Genomic DNA, 23,045 nt, shown 5'->3' with positions numbered 1-23,045 from the left:
AGTGGCTATTCACAGGTATGATCACAGTGCCCTGCAGCCCTTCTAACTCCTGGCCTCAAGTGATCCTCCTGCCTTAGCCTCCTGAGTGACTGGGACTATAGGCATGCACCACTATGCCCAGATAGTACATTATCTACTTTAAAATATTAGAATATTACAGATAAAACTAAACAGGTCCGGCTGGGTGTGGTGGCTCACACCTGTAAATCCCAGCATTCTGGGAGGCCGAGGTGGGCAGATCACTTGAGGTGAGGAGTTGAGTGAGACCAGCCTGGGCAACATGGTGAAATCCCATCTCTACTAGAAATACAAAATTTGCCAGGTGTGGTGGTGCATGTCTGTAATCCCTGCTACTCAGGAGGCCGAGGCAGGAGAATTGCTTGAACCCAGGAGACGGAGGTTGCAGTTAGCCAAGATCGTGCCACTGCACTCCAGCCTGGGAGACAGAGTGAAACTCTGTCTCAAAACAAAAACAAAAACAAGAAACTAAACAATTCCTGACCACTTACATTGCTCTAGGGCTCTCTCCCACTTCCCACTATTCAACATTTAGAGCTGATATTAGGGGGAAGACAAGGAATATGTTTGTATTCTTGTTGAATACAAACATTATTCTTGAAGAATATGGGTAATAATGATACTATCGGAGAGTTGGATATACAGGCTAGAGTGCAGTGGCACAATCATGGCTCACTGCAGTCTCAACCTCCCAAGGCTCAGGTGATCCTTCTGTCCCTTACCCCCAGTAGTTGGGACTACAGGTGCTTTCCACCATGCCTAGCTAATTAATTTGTGTGTGTGTGTGTGTGTGTGTGTGTGTGTATAGTTTTTTGTTTTGTTTTGTTTTGTTTTTTTTAGTAGAGACAGGGTTTCACCATATTGCCCAGGCAGGTCTTGAACTCGTGGGATCAAGTGATCTGCCCGCCTGAGCCTCTCAAAGTGCTGAGATTACAGGCATGAGCCACCGCATCTGGCCACAGGTTTTCTATATAGAGGAAACAAATGGAACTCTTAGAGTGGATGAGCTCCCTGAAGCAGAATATAAGCCAGGAACCAACACAGATATCAAGCATTCTTTGTTATCATTAAGATATATAAGATAAATGAGCATGTTTTGAGATAAATTATTATTTTAAAAAGGGAAAGATGGAAGATTCAGAAGAGAAAAGTGCTATTTAATTCATTCAGCAAACATTTGTTGAATGCCTGTCAGGCTCTGAGCTTGTTACCAGTGTTTCAAAAATGGAAACTCACAATCCTTCAGGAGCTTGCAAGCATACCTACAATTATAGGATAATGTGACTGACTGACTTATCAAAAACACGTAACATAGCCGGTCTGGCGGCTCATGCCTATAACCCCAGCACTTTGGGAGGCTGAGGCAGGAGGATTGCTTGAGCTCAGGAATTTGAGACTGGCCTGGGCCACGTTGTGAGACCCTTATCTCTACAAAAACCAAAAAAAAATTACCCAGGTGTGGCTCTGCGTGCCTGTGGTATCAGTTACTTGGGAGGCTGAGGTGGGAGGATCGCTTGACCTCAGAAGGTGGAGGCTGTAGTGAGTTGTGATTATGCCACTGCACTCTAGCCTGGGGGACAGAGCAAGACTCCGTCTTAAAACCAAGAAAGGAGAGAGAAAAGGAAGGGAGGAAACACTTCTACTGTATATCTCTAACCCTGTTACTTCCTAAAATTTAGTCTTGTAGCTAGCTCCACTACTCCAATAGTGTCATTATTACTGATATCCTTCAAGAATAACATTTGTATTCAACATGAAAAGAGAAGAAGTTGACTGGGCACGGTGGTTCACACCTGTAATCCCAGCACTTTGGGAGACTGAGGCAGGTGGATCTCTTGGGTCCAGGAGTTTGCGACGAGCTTGGGCAACATGGTGAAACCTGTCTCTACAAAAAATACAAAAATTAGCCTGGTGTGGTGATGCATGCCTGTAGTCCTAGCTGCTTGGGAGGCTGAGGAGGGAGGATTGCTTGAGCCCAGGAGGCAGAGGCTGCAGTGAGCTGAGATTGTGCCACTGCACTCCAGCCTGGGGGGCAGTGAGACTATGTCTCCGGGAAAAAAAAAAAAAAAAGTAAAGAGAAGAGATTAAGAACAGCATGAAGTAACCTCAACATTAAAGGGGCTGAAAGAGGAAGTACTAAGAGGAGCCAGTTTAGATATAAGACGACTGAGAAGGACCTACTTACTGGAGAAGGTAGGAAGAGAAGTAAGAAGAATCTTTGTAGCTGTGGTGCAGGAGAATGTTAAATATAAGTGTCATGATACACAGAGGTCAAATAAGATGAGGACTGAAAGGTGTCCTTTGGTTTTGGCAAACTTGGTGACCTTAGTGTGATTTCTTTAGTGGAGTGGAAAGAGGTTTGGAAAGGTAGAAGTGAAGGCAAGGACATAACTGAGAGAATAGCAGACATTTCCAAAATACTGAAAGAGGAGAAAGGAAGAGCAAGTAAACAGGGGATTAAGGGAGGAGTTTTTTCCATCTAGATGGGGGAGACTTCAGTGTATTTCTATGTCTGTGAAAGAAGTGTAGTGTTCTTATGATGGGAGGGGTGGTATGAGCCCCAGAATATTTACAACATTTTAAAAGGTAATAGTGAGTTTTTAAACTTACTAAATTAAAATATTAATACTAATTATAAATTTAATTAGAAAATGTTAAGTTTTTAAAAAATATTTAGGCAGGCCATCTCAACCAAATGACATGTAAATGTGCAAATATGCTTTTAGGTCTAGAGTTTGTATAGTAGATTCTGCTTACTGTAACTACTTTGAGAATAGTGGCTTGTTTCTGTGAATGGAGTGTTCTTGTGTTTTTAAAGGAGAAATTGTGTTTAAAATTATTTTGATAGTTTTGGGGACAATAGCTAAATACCAAGTTAGAATCTTTATTTTCTGCAACGTAAGATAATTTTTTTGAAAAGAATTTAAGGAAGAAGCCAAGCCTCTTCAAACTAAATCACCCTGCTTAAATTTTATGACATAAAATTTCTTTCGGCTGGGTGTGGTGGCGCATGCCTATAATCCCAGCACTTTGGGAGGCTGAGACAGGTGGATCACTTGAGGTAAGGAGTTCGAGACCAGCCTGAGCAACAGGGTGAAACCCCGTCTCTACTAAAAATACAAAAAAAAATTAGCTGGGCATGGTGGTGCACACTTGTAATCCCAGCAACTAGGGAGGCTGAGACAGGAGAATCTCTTGAACCCAAGAGGCAGAGGTTGCAGTGAGCTGAGATCACGCCATTGCACTCCAGCCTGGGCAACAAAAGCAAAGCTCCATCTCAAAAAAAAAAAGAAAAAAAAAAGATAATGCTGTCTTTCTTTTCTTGAGATAGAAGTGATGGGAAGGTTTGTCAGGAATGTTGTGGGATTTATGTGAGACAAAAGTGTAACAGAATCCTAGACTTAAAAATATGCCATCAAGATATATGTGTATATTCATAAATATTATTTAAAGTATTTTATAACTTACAGTATATATATTTTTAACATTCATGATTTTATTTGACTTACCCAGTAATCTTGGGAATGCAGTCAGAGCTCGAGGTATGGAAACAAAGCCAGACGATGACTTGACTGTCCTGGACTGTAGCTGGGGACTATAGGCATGCGCCACCACTCTTGGCTAACTTTTTGTAGAGACAGGGTTTTGCCATGTTGCCCAGGCTGGTCTCAGACTCCTGGACTCAAGCTCTCTGCCCGCCTTAGCCTCCCAAAGTGCTGGGATTATAGACGTGAGCTATTGAGCCTGGCCAGAAATTTTCAACAGCTTTTTGTTTATTGAATTTCTGTTGTGTGCTACTTACGAATATTTTTCAACATTGAGCTAAGAACCAGAAATGGTAATTCTAATACGGTAGTATTTAAATAATTAGTTACAGGATATGTGTATTGTTTTAATAGGTAGATACACAAACAATTTTTCTTAAGTTCAACCCAATTTTAGTTTTTGAGTCCTTTTTCAAGTGGTTCCACTTACAGAATTGATACTTTATGTTTTATTCTTTCCTTGAGGTCTTCAAAGAAGGAGAACATTTATTTTTTGAAATTACCATATGGACCTTTTGGTCCCTTTTATATTTCTGTTGTATATAACGGGATCTTACTTATTTGATTTTTCCTATATCTTGAGATAGTTTGCTATATCATCCTAGGAACTATTTTATTTATTTTAATTTTACTTTAAGTTCTGGGATACGTATGCAGAATATGCAGGCTTGTTGCATAGATAGACATGTGTCATGGTGGTTTGCTGTACCTATCAACCCGTCATCTGGGTTTTAAACCCCTCATGCATTAGGTATTTGTCCTAATGCTTTCCCTCCCCTTGTCTCCCACCCCCCAGCAGGCCCCAGTGTGTGATGATCCCCTCCCTGTGTCCATGTGTTCTCATTGTTCAGCTCCCACTTGTGAAGAACATGCGGCGTTTGGTTTTCAGTTCCTAGGAACTATTTTATCTTTACTACTTAGTTATTTCCAACTGTATTTAAAAGAGACCAAAATAATAAGAAAGCAGAAAAATGGTGGAGTCATCTAGAAGGATAGTGCAATTTTGGAAAAAAAAAAAACACTATTTTATCATCTTTCCAGAAAGTATAAAAGTGTAGAGACAGTATTTTTGTAGTGTTTGCCCTCCTTTTTCTTTTTTTAAACTTTCATTGAACACATTTGAGAATTGAGAATTTTTCATTTTCTGCTCCTAATGACAGGAAGTTTACAAGATGTTTCAGTTATTAGATGAATCAGGGGATGGTGTAAAGCCAGTGATAGTGGCACCCAAAACTGTAGTGATGTTGAAATTGACCATATAAGGGAAATCTCAGACCATGAGTTGTCAGATGACAATATTCTTGATCATTTTTCTCAAACTCAATAATTGATAAGTGAACAAATATTTCTGAGCACAAAAAGTAAATGTGGTTTCTCATATAAGTAGTCATTCAACAGAAAGGATTTTATCATGCAATATTTTGCAAAAAGAACTTGGAGCATCTTGTTTTGCTTTAGAGACGTGTGACAAAATTCTTTTTCTTCTATATTTGACGCAAAAATTTACTTGAGATAGTTCATTAGTGGACTGATGCTGAAGGTAGGTGTGTGTACCTCATCTACAAATGAAAATGGTAATTTTGAAGCAGAGAGAATGTCTGTCTCTTCCAGAAATTACGAGTTGTCAAGGGTTTCAAAAGTAAAGCGTCCTATGATACAAGTGCAAGAAGTGGTAGAAGTAAAGAAAAGCTAAAACCTATTAGAAATGTATTTGAGGCCAGGCGCAATGGCTCATGCCTGTAATCCCAGCACTTTGGGAGGCCGAGGCAGGCAGATCACCTGAGGCTGGGAGTTCAAGACCAACCTGGCCAACATGGGTGAAACCCCCTAAAAATACAAAAAATTAGCCAGGCATGGTGGCACATGCTTGTAATCCCAGCTACTCGGGAGGCTGAGGTAGGAGATTCGCTTGAAGCTAGGAGGCCAGATGTTGCATTGAGCCAAGATCATGCCACCACACTCCAGCCTGGGTGACTGTCTCATTCACAGAGAGAGAGAGATAGCATTTAAAACCAAGAATCAGTACTTAAAAGATGAATGTTTCTAGGATTAGGCCTGACAGTTGATGAGGAGTTGGTTACATTTGAAAAATAAAAATAAAACCTGGCCGGGCATGGTGGCTCACACCTGCAATCCCAGCACTTTGGGAGGCTGAGGTGGGCAGATCACAAGATCAGGAGATTGAGACCATCCTGGCTAACACAGTGAAACCCTGTCTCTCCTAAAAATACAAAAAAAACAAAAAAAACAAAAAACTAGCCGGGCGTGGTGGCGGTTGCCTGTAGTCCCAGCTACTTGGGAGGCTGAGGCAGGAGAATGGAATGAACCCAGGAGGCGGAGCTTGCAGTGAGCTGAGATCATGCCACTGCACTCCAGCCTGACAGAGTGAGATGCTATCTCAAAAAAACAAAAACAAACAAAAAAACACCTTTTGGCCATTCGAGGTCTAGATAACTTCAAAACCAAGTTATTATGGAATAAGAAATTGGGTTTACTCTCTTTTAAAGTCTTAATAAAATGCTTAATGAAGTTGTTTCATTGTTCTCTTATTAAAAGGGTCCATTGTGATGTTTGTTTCCCCTGGTATACTGACCATTTAAACATGGACAGAAGTTATTTCTTCTCTGTCTATAGTAACTCCTCCTTCTGTTTTCTCTAACACAACACACAGTTCTTTTGTTTTTAATTTTTAGTGCATGAGGGCAGGGCCTGTGTTTGTCTTGTTGATGGTTAATCTCCAGCACCTTACCTAGTGCCTGACACATGTAAATGTGCAATAAAATCTGTCGGACAAGTAGTTTCTTTCCTTTTTTTTGTTCCAGAAGACAAGGTCTCACTCTGTCACCCAGGCTGGAATGCGGTGGTGTGTGTGATCGTGGCTCACTGCAACCTCCACCTCCTGGGTTCAAGGGATTTTTCCACTTCAGCCTCCTACAGGCACGTACCACTATGCTTGGCCAATTTCTGTATTTTTTTGCAGAGGTGGAGTTTCACTATGTTGCCCAGGCTGGCCTCGAACTCTTGGACTCAAATGATCTGCCTGCCTTGGCCTCCCAAAGTGCTGGGATTACAGGCGTGAGCCACCACGCCTGGCCGTAAGCAGGTGGTTTTTTATAAAATCTTTCCTTGGTTAGATTTTTGGGCTTTTGTTAGCCAGGGTATCAGCAGATTCACAGTAGGTTTGGATTTAGTCCAGCCTTTTTTATTCAATGAGATTTACCACGTTGCTTCAATTTGCCATATATTTTGGTGTTACTAAGCAGATTACTTCTTTCTGAAATTTGAGTTATGCTATCTCTTTTTAGTAAAGAATCAGTCTTTGTTTTTAATATTCTTTGTCTTTCTTTCCTTTCTTTCATCTTACCTGTCCAACATGACAAAGCTCAATTATGATGAAGTTGATCAAGCCTAAAATATTATTCCTATAATATTTAGCACATGGGATTTTTGTCAGTGGGGGTGGAAGGCAGACCATAGTTGAAAACTACATATATGAAGCCAACATGCGTTGACCTCCTGCTCACACAGGTGGTCAGCTAGCCCCAAAAATATTTTGTCCTAATAAGTAATGAAATGCTCCCCCTTTTCTTACATTATAGTAAATGAATAGACTGCCAAATTTTATACAGTCTATTTGGGCTGTCTATGAAAGATACATAGGGATCCCCAAATTGGTGAATATCATAGCTGACAAATACAGTTTAATCATGGCATATGTTAATAAGTAGATGATGGACTGTAGTTGGCCAGTGGCTTAGTCAGTAGTCATTTATTAACTAGGCAACCATTTTGTGCACATCAACTCCTCATCATGGATCCTTTGGCATTACTAAAAGTGTACTGTCAAAACCATGAATGATAAATCTGTGAACATAAAAAGGTATATTTTATAAATGATACTCTGTCCTTTATTTCCTGAGTTAACTATTTCCCACCTCTAAAATTTCCTCCTATCCTGATTTTTCTCATCAAATAGAAAAGGAATCATAAACCTTAAGATACCTGGAGATAGAAGGGCTTTCTTTTTAATAGGACATGGAGTTGAGTGACTTATGACATTGTAAAAAGATCATCATAAACTGTGTTCCTCCTACCTTCAGTGAAAGCTCTTTAGCCCTACAGAGCAGCAGAGAACTTTAGTTGAATAATTAAACTATATTTGAATAATTAAACTTTATTTGAAAAGTTAAACTACATTTATGTTTTATGCTTCTTTTCTCTCAAAATTCAACCAGATGAAATAATCCTAGAATTGAGGTACAAAATCGTAATCTTTAAGTGAAAAATCAACCTTCACATTAAAGTAAGAATAAAAGTGGAATCGTTGTGTAGTATACATTTAGGAAAGCCTAGGATGAAAAGAGAACGATGTACTCAAGAACAGAAAAAAAGAACCACTACAGAAAATTTGTTGATGGTTAGAAAATAACAACAAACAACACTAGGTACAGAGATTACATGATCACTTATTAGACCACTAGTCTCACATTTTTACTTCTACTGTGGTGTAGTACCTTTCTATTTCAGACTAATGCAAGTAATTGTTGTAAAATTCAAGTCTGAATTTCTTCAGTGACTTCTCATCACTTAAGAATAAAATCAGACTGCTTAGGTTTTAATCGTGGGATCCCTTCTTATCTATCCAACTTGGTTTTTTTTCACTCTCTCTAGCACTCTGCTCTCCATCTCAAACTTTATCCTATAGTAGTACCAGTATTCACCAGATATATTGCACTTCTTCATGCTTCTTTTTAAAGTGTGATCCCCAGAGACCTCAGCATAACTTGGAAACTAGTTAGAAATACAGTTTCTTGGGCTCTACTTCAAGGCCTACTAAATCAGAAACCCTGAGGGCAGGCTAAGCAAGCTAAGCCTTTTAGGTGATTCTGATGTACCTTAAATTTGAAAACTGCCACCTTAACCCTTTTCTTTTTTTAACCTCAGCCATTAACTACCATACTGTCAATATCACTTTTATTTGTGCAACTCTTAATCTACATCTCAAACTCTATGTCAGTCCTATTTTTTAAGTTGTATATTGGACATCTGTCCTGGATATCCTTTCAGTACTTCAGACTATCTAGGCCCTGAGCAAAATTCATTATCCATCTCCTGAAACCTACTTTACATACTGTTTCCTATTTTCTCTCAGCCTGGCAGCTTTGATTCTTAGATTGTACAATATTTTCTCATTATTTTTTATGTTGTCTTGCTGCAGAGGAACAGGGGGAAAAAAGATTTTTAAAAAACTGTACTAACCAAAAAAGGGTCAGGATTTTTCATGCAATAAAGTTACTATTGTTTGTAGAGCCATCTGTTAAAATGTATTTTCATCTTACTTCTTCCCTCCTTCCCTCTGCCTCTTTCCTTGCTGTATCCTTCTTTCTCTCTCAAGAACTTAGAGACTGTATTTTGAATCTTAACCTCAGTTGTGCAAGTTCTGTGGTAAAGGTGGACAGGTGAAAGCTTGTACCAGCATCAGATGTTGAAGCCAGGCAACATTTCACATATCCCTGAACAGTTCTTACAGTAGGTTCTCAATAAATACTTTCTAAATGAGTAAGTTAGCAAGTAGATGAGTCTCAAAGGACTGGGTAGATTTCCAGGGTCAAAAGAGCATAGTGAGATTGTGGCTGGAGATGTAAGAAACTTAAAGGATTTAAGCAATAAGGAGTGAGAAATTTTGATAGTAAATGTTTATTAAATGAATAAATGAAAAGCTTTAAAAAACAGATAGCCATTGTCACAAATGGTTAGGTATTTCCTTCTCTGAAGGAGGAGGGATAAATTATTATTTCAGTGTAAACTTTGAAGTTTGATTTTTAGAATTCATGTTTATATGGGTACATCCCATTTAGTTTGATATACATTTAAAATAATTTCTTATGTTGATTTATGTAACAGTATTCTAATGTTTGAACATATATCTTAGACTATAAATTTTAACTGTTACAGTTTGTTCTGTTTTTGTTGAACAGGAAAAACAATGATACATACTTGAAAGTTATTGTATTATTAATTTGTTTTCATAATGTGAGATATTCTCTCACAAAGCACTTATGTTTTAAGTTATAATTTAAAATACCTTTCTTTTTAACATGCACACAGGAAACCTCGACCTGTCTCCCAGTTGGTTGCACAGCAGGTTACTCAGCAGTTTGTGCCTCCTACACAGTCAAAGAAAGAGAAAAAAGATAAAGTAGAAAAAGAAAAAAATGAAAAAGAAACAACTAGCAAAAAGAATAGCCATAAGAAAACCAGGTAAATTTGAAGAGTGTTTTATGACATTTTTGAAATAATAAAACCATTTAATTTTTTAACCATTGATATACTAATACACACAAAGTGGAAGTAAAATATTTGGTTTCCTTTCTTTTAAGGTATCAGAAAAGGTTTTACTGAGTTTGAAAGATACATTGGAAATTAAACACAGAAGCCACAAATACAAGCTTAAATGTGGTGATGCTTTTTTCTTTGTACTAGATTGGAAGACATTGTATCTGGGTGTTTTGTTTTGTTTTGTTTTTCCCTTAAGAAGAGCTGTTTGAACCAGGAGTGGTTTTCAAAATACCGAACAGATAATTGCATGGGTTTTAACCTATCAAAATGGTCATGTGTTCAGTCAGAACAATCATGATACCCTTATTAGTGTGTGTCAGTGGAGTAACAATCTTCCTTGCATGTAGCTCAACCTTAGTTTTTATCACCTTCCTCCATGGTGCAGCTATTTCATTGTTGTCTAAAACATCTATTTTAATAAAGTTAATAAGCTGTCTGCAAAATTATGATACAGCTATAGAAGCACAAGTTCTACTTCTAGGCTGTCACAGTTTTTGGTCGCATTGAAGAATATTCATGAATGATTGGTTTGATTAATGTTAATGAGTTGAAACATTTTACGATGTTTTTGTGGCTGGTTACACATAAATTGCTTTAAATATGTGTATTCATTTTGTTACTTTCACCTACTTTTAGTATTTATTATATGCTCAGAAATTTGGTAGAGGGAAAAGCTAGTTTAAAATTTCATTTTTTTTATGTTTAGACCAAGATTGAAAAATGTGGATCGGAGTAGTGCTCAGCATTTGGAAGTTACCGTTGGAGATCTGACAGTCATTATTACAGACTTTAAGGAGAAAACAAAGTCACCACCTGCATCTAGTGCTGCTTCTGCAGATCAACACAGTCAAAGCGGCTCTAGCTCTGATAACACAGAGAGAGGAATGTCCAGGTCATCTTCACCAAGAGGAGAAGCCTCATCATTGAATGGAGAATCTCATTAAAGTTTATTTTCTCCAGTTTCTTAGTCACTTCTGTCCTACCATGCAAATACACAGATTATGCCAAGAGGTACCACATTTTCATGACAAATACATTCATGCACAATTCATAATTTGAGTTTTACATAAAATAGAAATTTGTTAGAATTTGTTAGATTTTATTGCAACTATGCCTACCAAACATTTCCAGACTTAACATTTTGGTCTCTGCAGTTAAGTGCCATGAAAATGTGGTTGAATTATTCATTATGCAGTGTTATTGGTAAGTGTATTTTCACTTTTAGTTTAGTGAATTCTAACACATAATTCTTGAATTCTCTACTATTGGCATGTAACGAATTTAAATTTTTTATAACATAGTGCAAGCTGCCTAAATATGTATTATTTGAAAATTGTGAAACAGATAGTTATATGTATACAAGTCAAAGATCAACTTAACTATTGCTGCAACAGGTTTTTCTTAATGGTTATCCTCTTAAATACACCTGCTGGTACTTGGTGTGGTTAAATAGGAAAATTGTTATTAAATAAAGAATTTGTATGAACCTTTGCCAATGTTTTTGACACGTTTTACTAATTATTGTTCCTGAATTATGTTTCTGGCTTTATCCATTTGTTGAGGTTTTTTTGTTTGCTTATTTTTCAAAACATTCATTTATTGTAATGTTTACTAGCAGACTAGTAAACAATAAAGTATTGATTATTTAGCTTTATAATTCAGGTTTAGTGCTATTGTCATTGAACACTGGTATTTTCTGTATCATATAAAACATTAAAATTCAAATAATTATAAGCATTTGGCAAAAACGAGAAAAGAAACTTGCCATATTTTACAAGCTGCAATTTTAGAAAAGCTTTAACTTAATGATAGTTTTATCACTGTTTTCTTGTCCCAAACTTATCCAGGGCCATACCTGCATGAATCTAATTAAAACAGAAATGGGAATTGTTGCACAGAAATGGGAAATAGCTAATTTTAAATCAGTCTAATTGGCCTCTTAGTAAATATAACAATTCTTATGAAAATCATAGTACCCTATTTTCAGACACAACTACCAGTTTACACATTTCTCAGTATCCTGAAAGGAAAAAAGTATAGCCCCACTTATACTATGTAAAATTACCAATAAAATATTTTTATGACTACAGATTTTGCCTTTTTGTTTATGACTATTAAAGTGTTTTATTTAGTATTTAGAATTTCAACCTGGAAACCACACAGTACTTAAATTCTCCTGGGGTCTCCTGCTTTCTCTTAACCATTTGCTTAATATATATCTACCTATAGGAGACTTTTGAATTGTAAATGGACTTAAAAATAGAATGTGGATACAAAATATCACATAAGACATCATGATAACATTTGAAGAAAAAATAAAACTGTAGACCCTAACAGTTGTGATATTTGGTGGTTTCGTGTGGTAATGTAATTTTCTGTTTAATTACAGTACTTTTTACAGGCACAGTGGTACTGTCTTTTTTGTAAGATGCTAGTTGTGAAATACAATTGCATACAGTAAAAGTCTGTGATTAAAACATTTATATACCTCATTCTTTAGTGTTGTTAAATGAAAAATTAAAATTTGTGTTTGTTATAAGATACGTTCAGTGGAATACCAACTAACCAGATATGTTCCTTTAAAACATGATATTTTTGTCTTATTCTGTTTTTAACATGTTTCAAATGTTTTATATATTCATTTTTGGACAGAGTAAAAATTTAAAAATGTTAATAGGGAAAATATTTAATTTTTAAGTCAAAAACTAGACTTTAAAGGCATTACATCTATGATCAAATACTTTCAGAATGTATTTTAAATGAGCTGCAAGAGAGAAAAATCTGACAGGAGATGGGATTTTACCTGAATGGAGCATACTCATATTTCTACATAGGTGGGTAGATACTTATCTTTCTACATAGGCAGGAACACAGTGTAGCATGGAGATTAAGCATGCTAACTGACACCTCATGTTTGAATCCTGTTGTAGAATGGAAATGAGCTTAAATTACCCAAGCTTACTTTCCATCTATAAAACAGGGCTAATGGTAATCACATCTAATTTATAGGGTTGTTGGGAGGATTAAGTTAATCCATGTAAAATTCTTAATTATCTGACACATACTGGTCACTCAGTAAATGTGAGCTTTTACTATTGTTATAGATAAAATCCCATTACAAAAATACAAAAATATTTTTTGTAACAATTATTTTCATGCCCTCTTGGATGACATAAAGTAATAGTGTTTTATAGATTTCACTAAATTTTCAGTATAATACCAGACGTTTTCTCTGGACGCAGAAAGACCATCTTTCCATAATTAAAGAACCTGGTGGGTGTGCACTATGAGATTGAAGAAATGAATTAAGTTGACTAGTTTGAAAGTGTTTTATTAATCACAGGTATCTCAACCTGCCTTTGTTTCACCCTACCTCAAATACTCTTCCACACCAGGAAAACAAACGCAAATTCCATAAATAGAACTGATGTTAAAATATGCAGAAAGATTCAGAACCTAGGTTTAAGGTACATATTTTGCTCTGTTTCATGAACTTACAAGGTGGGTTGAGCACTGGGTTCCTTAAGCCAAATTCCATACAAAAAGAACTTGGGTGTTTTCCAGCATTTATTACTTTACTTTGCTATAAGTAAGAGTGAAGATCCCGGGTGCGATGGCTCATGCCAATAATCCCAGCACTTTGGGCTGAAGCGGGCAGATATTTTGAGCCCAGGGCCAGCCTGGGCAACATGGTGAAAGCTCATCTCTATAATTAAATATATATATATATATGTGTGTGTGTGTGTGTGTGTGTGTGTATTTAAAAAGTGAATATACTTTGAGGCAGAAGAATAATCTTAAAACCTTTTGTATTATACAATAGAAATAGTTAAAGGTTTTATTTTTATTAAATGCTTTCCTAAAATGATAGTGGATAATAGACAAAGCGAAACATTTAAAAAGGAAGAGAAACTTCAGCCTTTCTACGTTGATAGCATGTTTATTAACTTTTAAAGATCCTTATAGCCTAAAAGAATGTAGCCTCTGCATATTACATGCATTAATGGTAACTGGTCTAGAAGTTTTTGTTTCCACTGAGGCTTTCCCCACGTGCTTTTTTAAACTTCCTACTATGGTTTGGATATGGTTTGTCCTCACCAAGATTCATGCTGAGGCCTGAGTCCCCAGTTTGATTGTGTTGGTAGGTGGTGCCTTTAAGAGATGATTAGGTCATTGCGATGGATTAAGGGCTTTCTCATGAGGCTCAGTTAGTTCTGGAATGGATTCACTCTTGCAGGAATGGATGAATTCTCACAAGAGTGGGTTGTTACAAAGTGAGGATGCTTCTTGTGTTCTGTTCTCTTTGCCCTCCTCAGTTCACCATCTGCTTTCCACCATGAGTTGAAGCAGCATGAGGCCCTCATCAGATGGCCTGCCTGATCTTCGACTCCTTAGCCTTTGCAATCGTGAGCCAAAATAAATCTCTTTTCTTTACAAATTGCCCAGTCTCAGGTATTCTGTTACAGCAAAAAAAAAGTGGATTGAGATACTTTTTTGCTCTGCAACTTACCTCTTTTCCAGAATCTTTTAAGGACTCGATGTAGGAACTGAGCTATTTAGTAAGTCATTAGTAGACGTTTCCGCACAGTATTTTGAAAATTAAAACAGAAAAGTGAGTGTGTATATAAGGAAAGTAATAGTAAAAAAGCGCTTTGACTTCTTAGTACTCACCCTCTCCTGTATATCTCCAGGCACCTTCAGTTGTCTGGAACAAAGAATGTAGGAAAAACTGAAGAAGTTCAGAACAGTTACCAATGACAAAAATCACTGATTAGAATAAAAAGACAAGGTTACGGAATATATGTTGTTACTGATCATCTTTCAAAAGCAGAAGGAAAAGAATGCCCTCCCTGGCTGCTGACGGTGATGAAAAGTAAGCCCCGCTCCTATCACAGGCAATGAAGGACAGGGATGGAAAAAAAAAGTGAAGAAGAAGGGGAAAAAGCAAAAGTTGTGAAAAAAATTAGAAAAGGGGACACTGGGACTCAGTCTGGATAATGGTAGAATCACTAGGAAGGGAAAGAACAAATAGAACTTAACAGCACATCAGTCTCTGGTGACATTTTAAAAACATGATAAAGCATCTTCATGATGTCTCTGTCATTAGCTAAAGTTTAGCTTGTGTTTAGTAGACTATTTACTAAGCAGTATGTGTAATACAGAATGATGTTCATCAAAACCAGTTCGCTTTAGGAAACTGTCACAGAGAAGTTTTACCTTGAATTACAAGATAATTCAAGACCCACTAAACCTGTGTGTATTATTTCCACTCCTCAGGAATTCCAGTTGGGGAAGTATCTATTTCACTGGGTCCTTGCCCCAAAAAGTTCCCCCAGGGGTTTATTCTTAACAACTTTAAGTTTTTTGTTTTTTGTTTTTTAAATATTATTTGGTGTGATTTACACTAGATATATGTGGCCATTTATAAGAACAAAAGAAAATTATTAATTACTTTCCTGAATGCACATCCTTACCAGCCCAGATAATTTAAATGTTAAGTATGTAATGTGCAGTTGACCCTTGAACAACATAGGTTTTAACTGCGTGGGTGCACTTACACATGGATTTTCTTCCAACTCTGCCACGTTGAAGACAGCAAAATCAGCCATTCCTCTTTTTCCTCAGCCTACTCAATATGAAGACTATGAGGATGAAGACCTTTATGATGATCAACTTCCACTTAATGAATAGTAAATATATTTTTCCTTCCTAATGATTTAACAATTTCTCTAGCTTACTTTATTGAAGAATACAGTATATAATACATATACAAAATATGTGTTAATCAACTGTTTATGTTATCAGTAAGACTTCTGGTCAACAGTAGGCTTTTAGTAGTTACGTTTTGGGGAGTCAAAAGTTGTATGTGAGTTTCTGACTGCTTGAGGGTTGGTGTCTCTAACCGCCACATGTTTAAAGGTCAACTGAATTAGGCTTTGTGCTTAGCCAGTGCAGATATTCCTGTCTTTATGGAATGGTCTAATTCTGGAGCACATGAAATGCCGTAAGACTAAATACTTCAATGGAAAAAATCAGGTAGCTATCTGGAAGGCTTCAGTGCTCTGGGACATGTTTTACATTCTTAGTCTCCCCTGTTGGTGGGAGTTATGGACTGTAATAGCTCTCTCACTGTTGTAATACAGCATTTTGTTGACTTTGGTTTTATTTACATCAGTGTTATTTAATTCAGTGAACACTTATTGAGTATTCGGTGAACACTTATTGAATACATACTCAATAAGATGTGGAATGCACATCTTAGAGACTGTAAATTACAGTGCTGTAACTATAATAATAAAAACATGTATGAGATACGAGAGAGTGCTTGTTACCCATTTGTTTCTAGAAAATTCACCTAGGCTTAAGTATCTACTACAAGTCCACATTGAAAATGTTAGGGCCTCATCTTGATGTTTGAAGCTGATAACGTTGGGTGTCACCAGCAGTTTTAGCCAACTCTTGTTTTATTTACTCTAGCTTGAATTTTCAAAAGTTTAAGACTTTAAGCCATGTAAAGTGAGATAATTTATCATTTTCCTGCACTAATTTTTAAAAATCACACAACAACTGAATGAGGTCTGCTATGTCACTTTTGTAGATGAAGAAGCATATTACATCAGTCTGTCCAAAAGAAATTTTATTCAGATTTATTTCAGAAAGAGCTTTGCTTCACCTGAGAAATTGCCTTTTCCTTATGGACAAAGCAGATTATGAATTGCCCGAAATTTTTGCTGTAGTTGTGAGAAATCTCCTATTAAAATTGGGTTCAGGCTGGGTGCGGTGGCTCACACCTATAATCCCAGCACATTGGGAGGCCGAGGTGGGCAGATCACCTGAGGTCAGGCTGGTTCAAGACCAGCCTGGCCAATATGGTAAAACCCCGTCTCTACTAAAATTACAAAAAATTAGCCAGTCATAGTGGCGGGCGCCTGTAATCCCAGCTACTTGGGAGACTGAGGCAGGAGAATTGCTTGAAACCAGGAGCTGGAGGTGGCAGTGAGCAGAGATCCTACCCCTGCACTCCAGCCTGGGTGACAGAGCGAGACTCCGTCTCAAAAAAAAAAAAAAAAAAAAAATTGAGTTCAGTTTTAATAATTATGTGGGCTTGGTTGTCTGCTTATCTGTATTCTAATGTTTTAGTATTTTTCTGTCAAAGGAAAAAGATTTAATATAAAGATTCAAGCTTCACATCATGACAAATAATAAATTGTGAAATATAATTTTTTCTTCTTCTTCTTGTATTTTTTATAAATATTGGGTTTCCCAACATTTCCCTGGCTGGTCTTGAAATCCTGGGCTTGCCTCCACCTCCCGGGTTCACGGGATCCTCCTGCCTCACCCTCCAGAGTAGCTGGGACTACAGGCGCGTGCCATCACACCCAGCTAATTTTTGTATTTTTAGTAGGGACAGGGTTTCACCATGTTCGCCAGGATGGTTTCAATTTCCTGACCTGTGATCCGCCTGCCTCGGTGTCCCAAAGTGCTGGATTTTTTGGTATTTAATAAGGGAAAATTTAAAATGCCTATGTTTTCTAGCACAGAATAAGATAAATAATTTAAGGAACACTTTCACTTAATTGGAAAAGAGAGCAAAAAATAATATTTACTTTATTAAAAATAAAATATATAAATGTAAAAATAAAAGAAACCAAACATAACAGGATTACCTAGTGATGTAATTTCTGTATAGAAAGGAATATGAGGGAACAATAAGAATTCTGAGTTCAGCCAAGCTTCAGACAGAAGTGTGATAGTAGCAGAATTCTTAATTATTTTCAGTCTTCAATTTTTGGGAACGTGGGTCAAAAGAGTCTTGAAACCCTCCCTTCCTCCCTCCCTCCCTCCCTCCCTCCCTTCCTTCTTTTTTCCTCCTTTCCTTTCCTTTCCTTTCTTCCTTCCTTTCTTCCTATGCTTATTTCCTTTTTAAAGTTTAAAAAAAATTTTTGGGGGTACATAGTATGTGTATATATTTACAGGGTACATAAGATGTTTTGATAAAGGCAGGCAATGCAAAATAATCACATCATGGAGAATAGGGTATCCATTCCTTCAAGCATTTATCCTCTGTGTTACAAACAATTCAATTACATACACTTTTAGTTATTTTTAAAATGTACCATTATGCTATTGACTATAGTCACCCTGTTGTGCTATCAAATAGTAGGTCTGTTCTTTAATATAATTATGAGCCTTGACTTATCACAATAATTTGCATATGGGTGTTTTCTTTTTTTTATATATTTTTTATTTTTTGAGATGGCTTTTCGCTCTTGTTGCCCAGGATGGAGTGCAGTGGCGCAATCTCAGCTCACTGTAACCTCTGCCTCCAGGGTTCAAGTGATTCTCCTGCCCCAGCCTCCCAAGTAGCTGGGATTACAGGCATGCACCACCATGCCTGGCTAATTTTGTATTTTTAGTAGAGACAGGGTTTTACTATGTTGGTCAGGCTGGTCTCAAACTCTTGACCTCAGGTGATCCACCCACCTCGGCTTCCCAGAGTGCTGGGATTACAGTCATGAGCCACACACCTGGCCTATGAGTGTTTTAATTCAAAATTTCCTCGTGACTAAATTTCCCTACAAATCTAGCTTTATATTTTACTGACTTTTTTTTTTTTGAGACGGAGTCTCACTGTCACCCAGGCTGGCATTCAGTGGTGCGATTTTAGCTCACTGCAACCTCCACCTCCTGGGCCCAAGTGATCCTCCCATTTCAGCCTCCCACGTAGCTGGGACCACAGATGCACAGCACCATGCCCAGCTAATTTTTGTATTTTTTGTAGAGATGGTTTTTCACCATGTTGCCCAGGCTCATCTTGAATTCCTAAGCTCAAGTGACCTTCCTGCCTTGGCCTCCCAAAGTGCTGGGATTACAGGCATGAGCCATTGCGCCTGGCCGTTACTATTTTTTAAAAAATAATATATTTTGTTTTACTAATTGGTATGCAGGGTTCTTGAAGTTTGAACCAGGGAGAAACAGAGGGTTGTCCAGAGGATATTCCTTGCTCTCTTTCCCACCTAGCCCACTCTACACTTTCCCTACCTTGTAGATGGAAATGTCAGCGAAATTCTGGTATCATATAGGAGGTTAAGACATCCTCATGAATTGGCTTTCCACCGCTTCTTTTTTTTTTTCAATTTAAATTATTTATTTATTCTTAATCTTTCACTACTACTTTTTCTACTCTTGTGGCCTGTAGCAACGTGTTTTTGAGAATGAAGAGCATCACTTTACTCTTTCATTCTTCCCCGACTCTTTCCCTAGAGTTACTCCTCTGAATGAACACATGAGATTTTTGTTCAAACTAAACATTATTTTCCAACTTTTCCTCCAGTCCAACAAAATCTCTAGGAATCGGACTGTGGAAAATCGGGAAATACACTAGAAGACCACTAGGGGAGAGAATGAATTTTACTTTTAGCCTGAGTTTCTGAATCTTTGTGCTCTGCTACTAATCTGACTTATATTTCACTGATTGTAAATTTTATTTTAGACTCCAAGACCAGTCTGAAAGATTTTCATATAACATTGGTTCCCTTTTTGCTTTCAATTTGAATTTGTACCACTCCATTTAGTGCTTATTTGTTCCTAGTGAGATAGCATGGTGTAATGGAAAAGAACAAGAAATAGAAATCTTAGAGGATTTCTATTTGAATTTTGGATCTTATTATTAACCATGTGGTAAATGAATATCTCCGAATTTCAGGCTGTTTGCTTTTTGAGGGGAAGTTGTTTTTTATTTTTAAATTTTTCTTACTATCTGTGGTCATCAGGCTCGTTGTTTATTTAAAAGAATAGAATAACATCTCCTTCATAGCAATGTTATAAAGATTAAATTAAACATTTATTTATTTATTTGTAGAAAGAGGGGTCTCATTATATTACCCAAGTTGTTTTCGATCTCCTGGCCTCAAGCAATCCTCCCAGCTCTTCCTCCCAAAGCGCTGGGATTACAGGTGTGAGCCACTGTGTCCAGCCAAGGATTAAATTCCATTGTGCATAGACCTTTATAAAATGGAAGTCATGCAAAAAGGTTTTTTTTTTTCCCTGCAAAAAGTTTTTGAATTTTACTCCGAAAAGGTGTAGAATTTAACTCTTTCTCCATAAGATGTCTTTTTTTTTTTTTTTTTTTTTTTTTTTTTTTTTTTAATTAAGGAATCAAGTACTTAAGGTAGAAGTGTAAAGAAAATGCTGAGCAGGCCCCCAAATCTGCTCCAGAGTGATTTAGAGAAGATATTTAAACAAAATGAAAACGGCGGCCGGGCGCAGTGGCTCATGCCTGTAATCCCAGCACTTTGGGAGGCCAAGGCGGGTGGATCACGAGGTCAAGAGATAGAGGCTATACTGGCCAACATGGTGAAACCCCGGCTCTACTAAAAATACAAAAAATTAGCTTGGCGTGATGGCACGCACACGCCTCTAGTCCCAGCTAATCGGGAGGCTGAGGCAGGAGAATCACTCACTTGAACCCGGGAGGCGGAGGTTGCAGTGAGCCGAGATTGCGCCACTGCACTCCAGCCTGGAGACAGAGCAAAAGTCCATCTCAAAAAAAATAAATAAATAAATAAAGAAAAAAAGAAAACGCCCATTGATTGAATGCCTATTGTATATCCAAGATGTACTAGGAGCTATACGAAAAATCAAGATTAATCTTTTAAATATAAAATTATTGAGATATGGCTTAATTCTGAATCAGAGAATTTTCCAGATCATGGAGATCTCTATCTCCTAAACAACAAATTTTGATACTCTTAAATTACTTTTTCTCCACCTAAATTTACCTATTTGATAGGATGAATGAAGGTCAACATGGGTTAAAAATTTGGATATCAGTCTATCAGAGAATTAAGAGACTGGCATAGAGAAAAAAATAGATTTAGGAATACATACCTTCACGCAGTACATGAAAGAAACACCTAACTGTTGTGACATCAAATATGTTAAAGCGTCTTCATAACTTAATTTTAGCAATATCAAAATGCAATGTGTAAATCCGGTTAATAATTAGAGGGGATGCCAGCATGCACACAGCTCCTCAAAGATAGCCAGTTAAGATGGTGTATAATAGAAAAATCATTTCTATTTTTGGAATGGTTTATATAATTTTTCAACAGAAAATTACAGGATTAGAAGGAACCTAAAGGGATAATATGGTCCAGTACCCTGATGTCAATAAATGAGTGGCTATTCTTCCCGATATGCTCTTTTCATAAAATTGTTGCAGAAATGAAAATTGCTTGCCTTCTCTTTTTGCCATTCCATTATTTTAACCATCTGTGGGTCAAGGAGTTATTCTTAATTATTACTACGTTTAGTTTCTTTGTTGAAATAGATAAGTTACAGTTAGTATCTTTTAAATTAAACATTTTTTGAGTACCAGTCCTTACTCTAGTTTCTTGGTACCATATCCTTCAGCTTTCTCTCAAAAGGTATTTTCATTATTATCAATGCTTTTCCTATCATTCTGGGTACTTCGTTAAGTTTATCTTCATTTCTCTAAGAAGTGTAAGTTGTAGTGGAAGGATTTAGTATTCTCGTGGTTTTTATTTGCCTGTCCTGCCTTTGAGAGCAGTACACTCCTTTATTTCTGAATACTCTGCATCCGAGCCCCTTGTCTGGCATGTAGAATATGTTCAATAAATGTTTATTGAATGCATAAATGTATGTTCTCATTCTCTTTACACATCTCGATAGCATGCTAATTTTCATTTTTTATCAGGTAAAGTAAGAAGGGGAGGAAGTTGAACCTTAAATTTGTTCAGTGACTTTCTCATGGTCACAGAACCACTACTTTTTTGGTATAGGGAGCCAAGGATCCAAATGGAAACTGCTACTATATTGAGCATTTCCCCACCTTGTATTTCATGGTGAAACTTGTCAACTCCCCAGATGCAATTTCAGCAGTTAAACGCATGATTTTTCCCTATGAATGTGTGTTTGTGTGTGTGTGTGTATTTTGAAGCCTCCCTTCCCTCACTTTTTGGCACTGGTGCTGCTTTCTGCTTCCAATCTCTCCTCTAGCTGTTTCAGCCTCCACACTACAGCCAGAGTCTGCTCTCTAAAATGCAAATGTGATCATGTTACTTCCCTATTTAAAAACCCTTCAATGGTTCACTAGTGTCTTGCAGATTAAATTCAAACTCCTAGGTGTGCTAAACAAAGCATTCAAATATCTGGCCCCTTCTACGCTCTTATCGCTCGTCATATCCTCTCTTGCATTCACTTAGCTGGTGGTATCAAACTTCTCACGGTTCCCTACACAGGAGCCTGTTTATTGATCCTTCAGCCTGGAATTACTTCCCTTAACCGACTCAAGACTCTAGCGGCACCTTTGCTATGAAGTCTCTCTTGACCACACTCGCAGACAGAACTGATTGTTCCTTTGTGTGTGTCCCTTACAGGCCTGGATCTTAAGTCTGTATCATTGTGTTGCGCTTATTTACAAGTATCCGCTGTCCCACCCACGCTCCAGTTAGGCTTCTTTATACCCCTAGGTACTCACACAGCGCTTGGCCCAAGTGATGCTTTATAAATGGTCAATGAATGAACGTAGTGGAAACAGCTGAAGAAGAGGGAGAAGAACTGGGGAAGAAAGGAGAAGCTCTGTGGGGAGAATACTAATTGTTTTGCACATGCAAATAATGAGTTGTGAGGGAGGTCAAAAAGGTCAAAGGGAAGAGCCCTGCAGTACAGGAACTGTCTGCTGGCAGGCAAGGTCCGCATACCAAACACACGAAGCAATGAGCTTATCTGAGTGAAAATGGCTCGTGCACATTCTAGTATCACAGAAACTTACAGGCTGGGGGAGGATGGAGAGGAAAGTGGCCTAGTCAAGTGCCTTCTAAGTGCTAGGCGGTTTTCGTGCGTTAAACAGTTTAATCTTTACAACCACCCCACGATGAGGATAGTAGCTCCATTTTAGGGACGAAGAAACATGCTCAGAGAATTTAGGTTACCCAGTGTCACAAACCACCATGTGGAAGGACCATAATTAGAATTTAGGTCAACTGCCTCCAGAGCCGAGGCTTTCGCTCCACCTCTCTCGGCGGTCGAGACCCACTGGGCTCCAAGTCACCTGCGCGTCAGCCTGCGCTCACTCTTCCCCGCAAGCGCGCCGCGTTCCGCGCGCCCACTCTGTCCCCG

General features: G+C 37.6%; 1 protein-coding gene across 7 annotated transcripts in view; it reads left to right on the top strand.

The window, feature by feature from the left end:
• The window catches only part of YAF2 (YY1 associated factor 2), a 1,232,548-nt gene extending 1,218,212 nt beyond the window's left edge, over nucleotides 1–14,336 (top strand). For 6 of the 7 annotated variants that reach the window (XM_050749423.1, XM_050749421.1, XM_050749422.1 and 3 more), the window contains 2 exons: nucleotides 9,672–9,824; nucleotides 10,609–14,336. In XM_050749423.1, the coding sequence (XP_050605380.1) occupies nucleotides 9,672–9,824; nucleotides 10,609–10,846 (391 nt within the window). In that variant the 3' untranslated portion in view covers nucleotides 10,847–14,336. The remainder of the gene's footprint in view (nucleotides 1–9,671; nucleotides 9,825–10,608) is intronic. The other variant, XR_007717828.1, reaches the window with a different exon arrangement.
• Nucleotides 14,337–23,045: the final 8,709 nt, after the last annotated feature.

Source organism: Macaca thibetana, chromosome 11 (assembly GCF_024542745.1).
Source record: "Macaca thibetana thibetana isolate TM-01 chromosome 11, ASM2454274v1, whole genome shotgun sequence".
Lineage (NCBI taxonomy): Eukaryota > Metazoa > Chordata > Mammalia > Primates > Cercopithecidae > Macaca > Macaca thibetana.
This window is presented reverse-complemented; position numbering and strand designations above follow the sequence as displayed.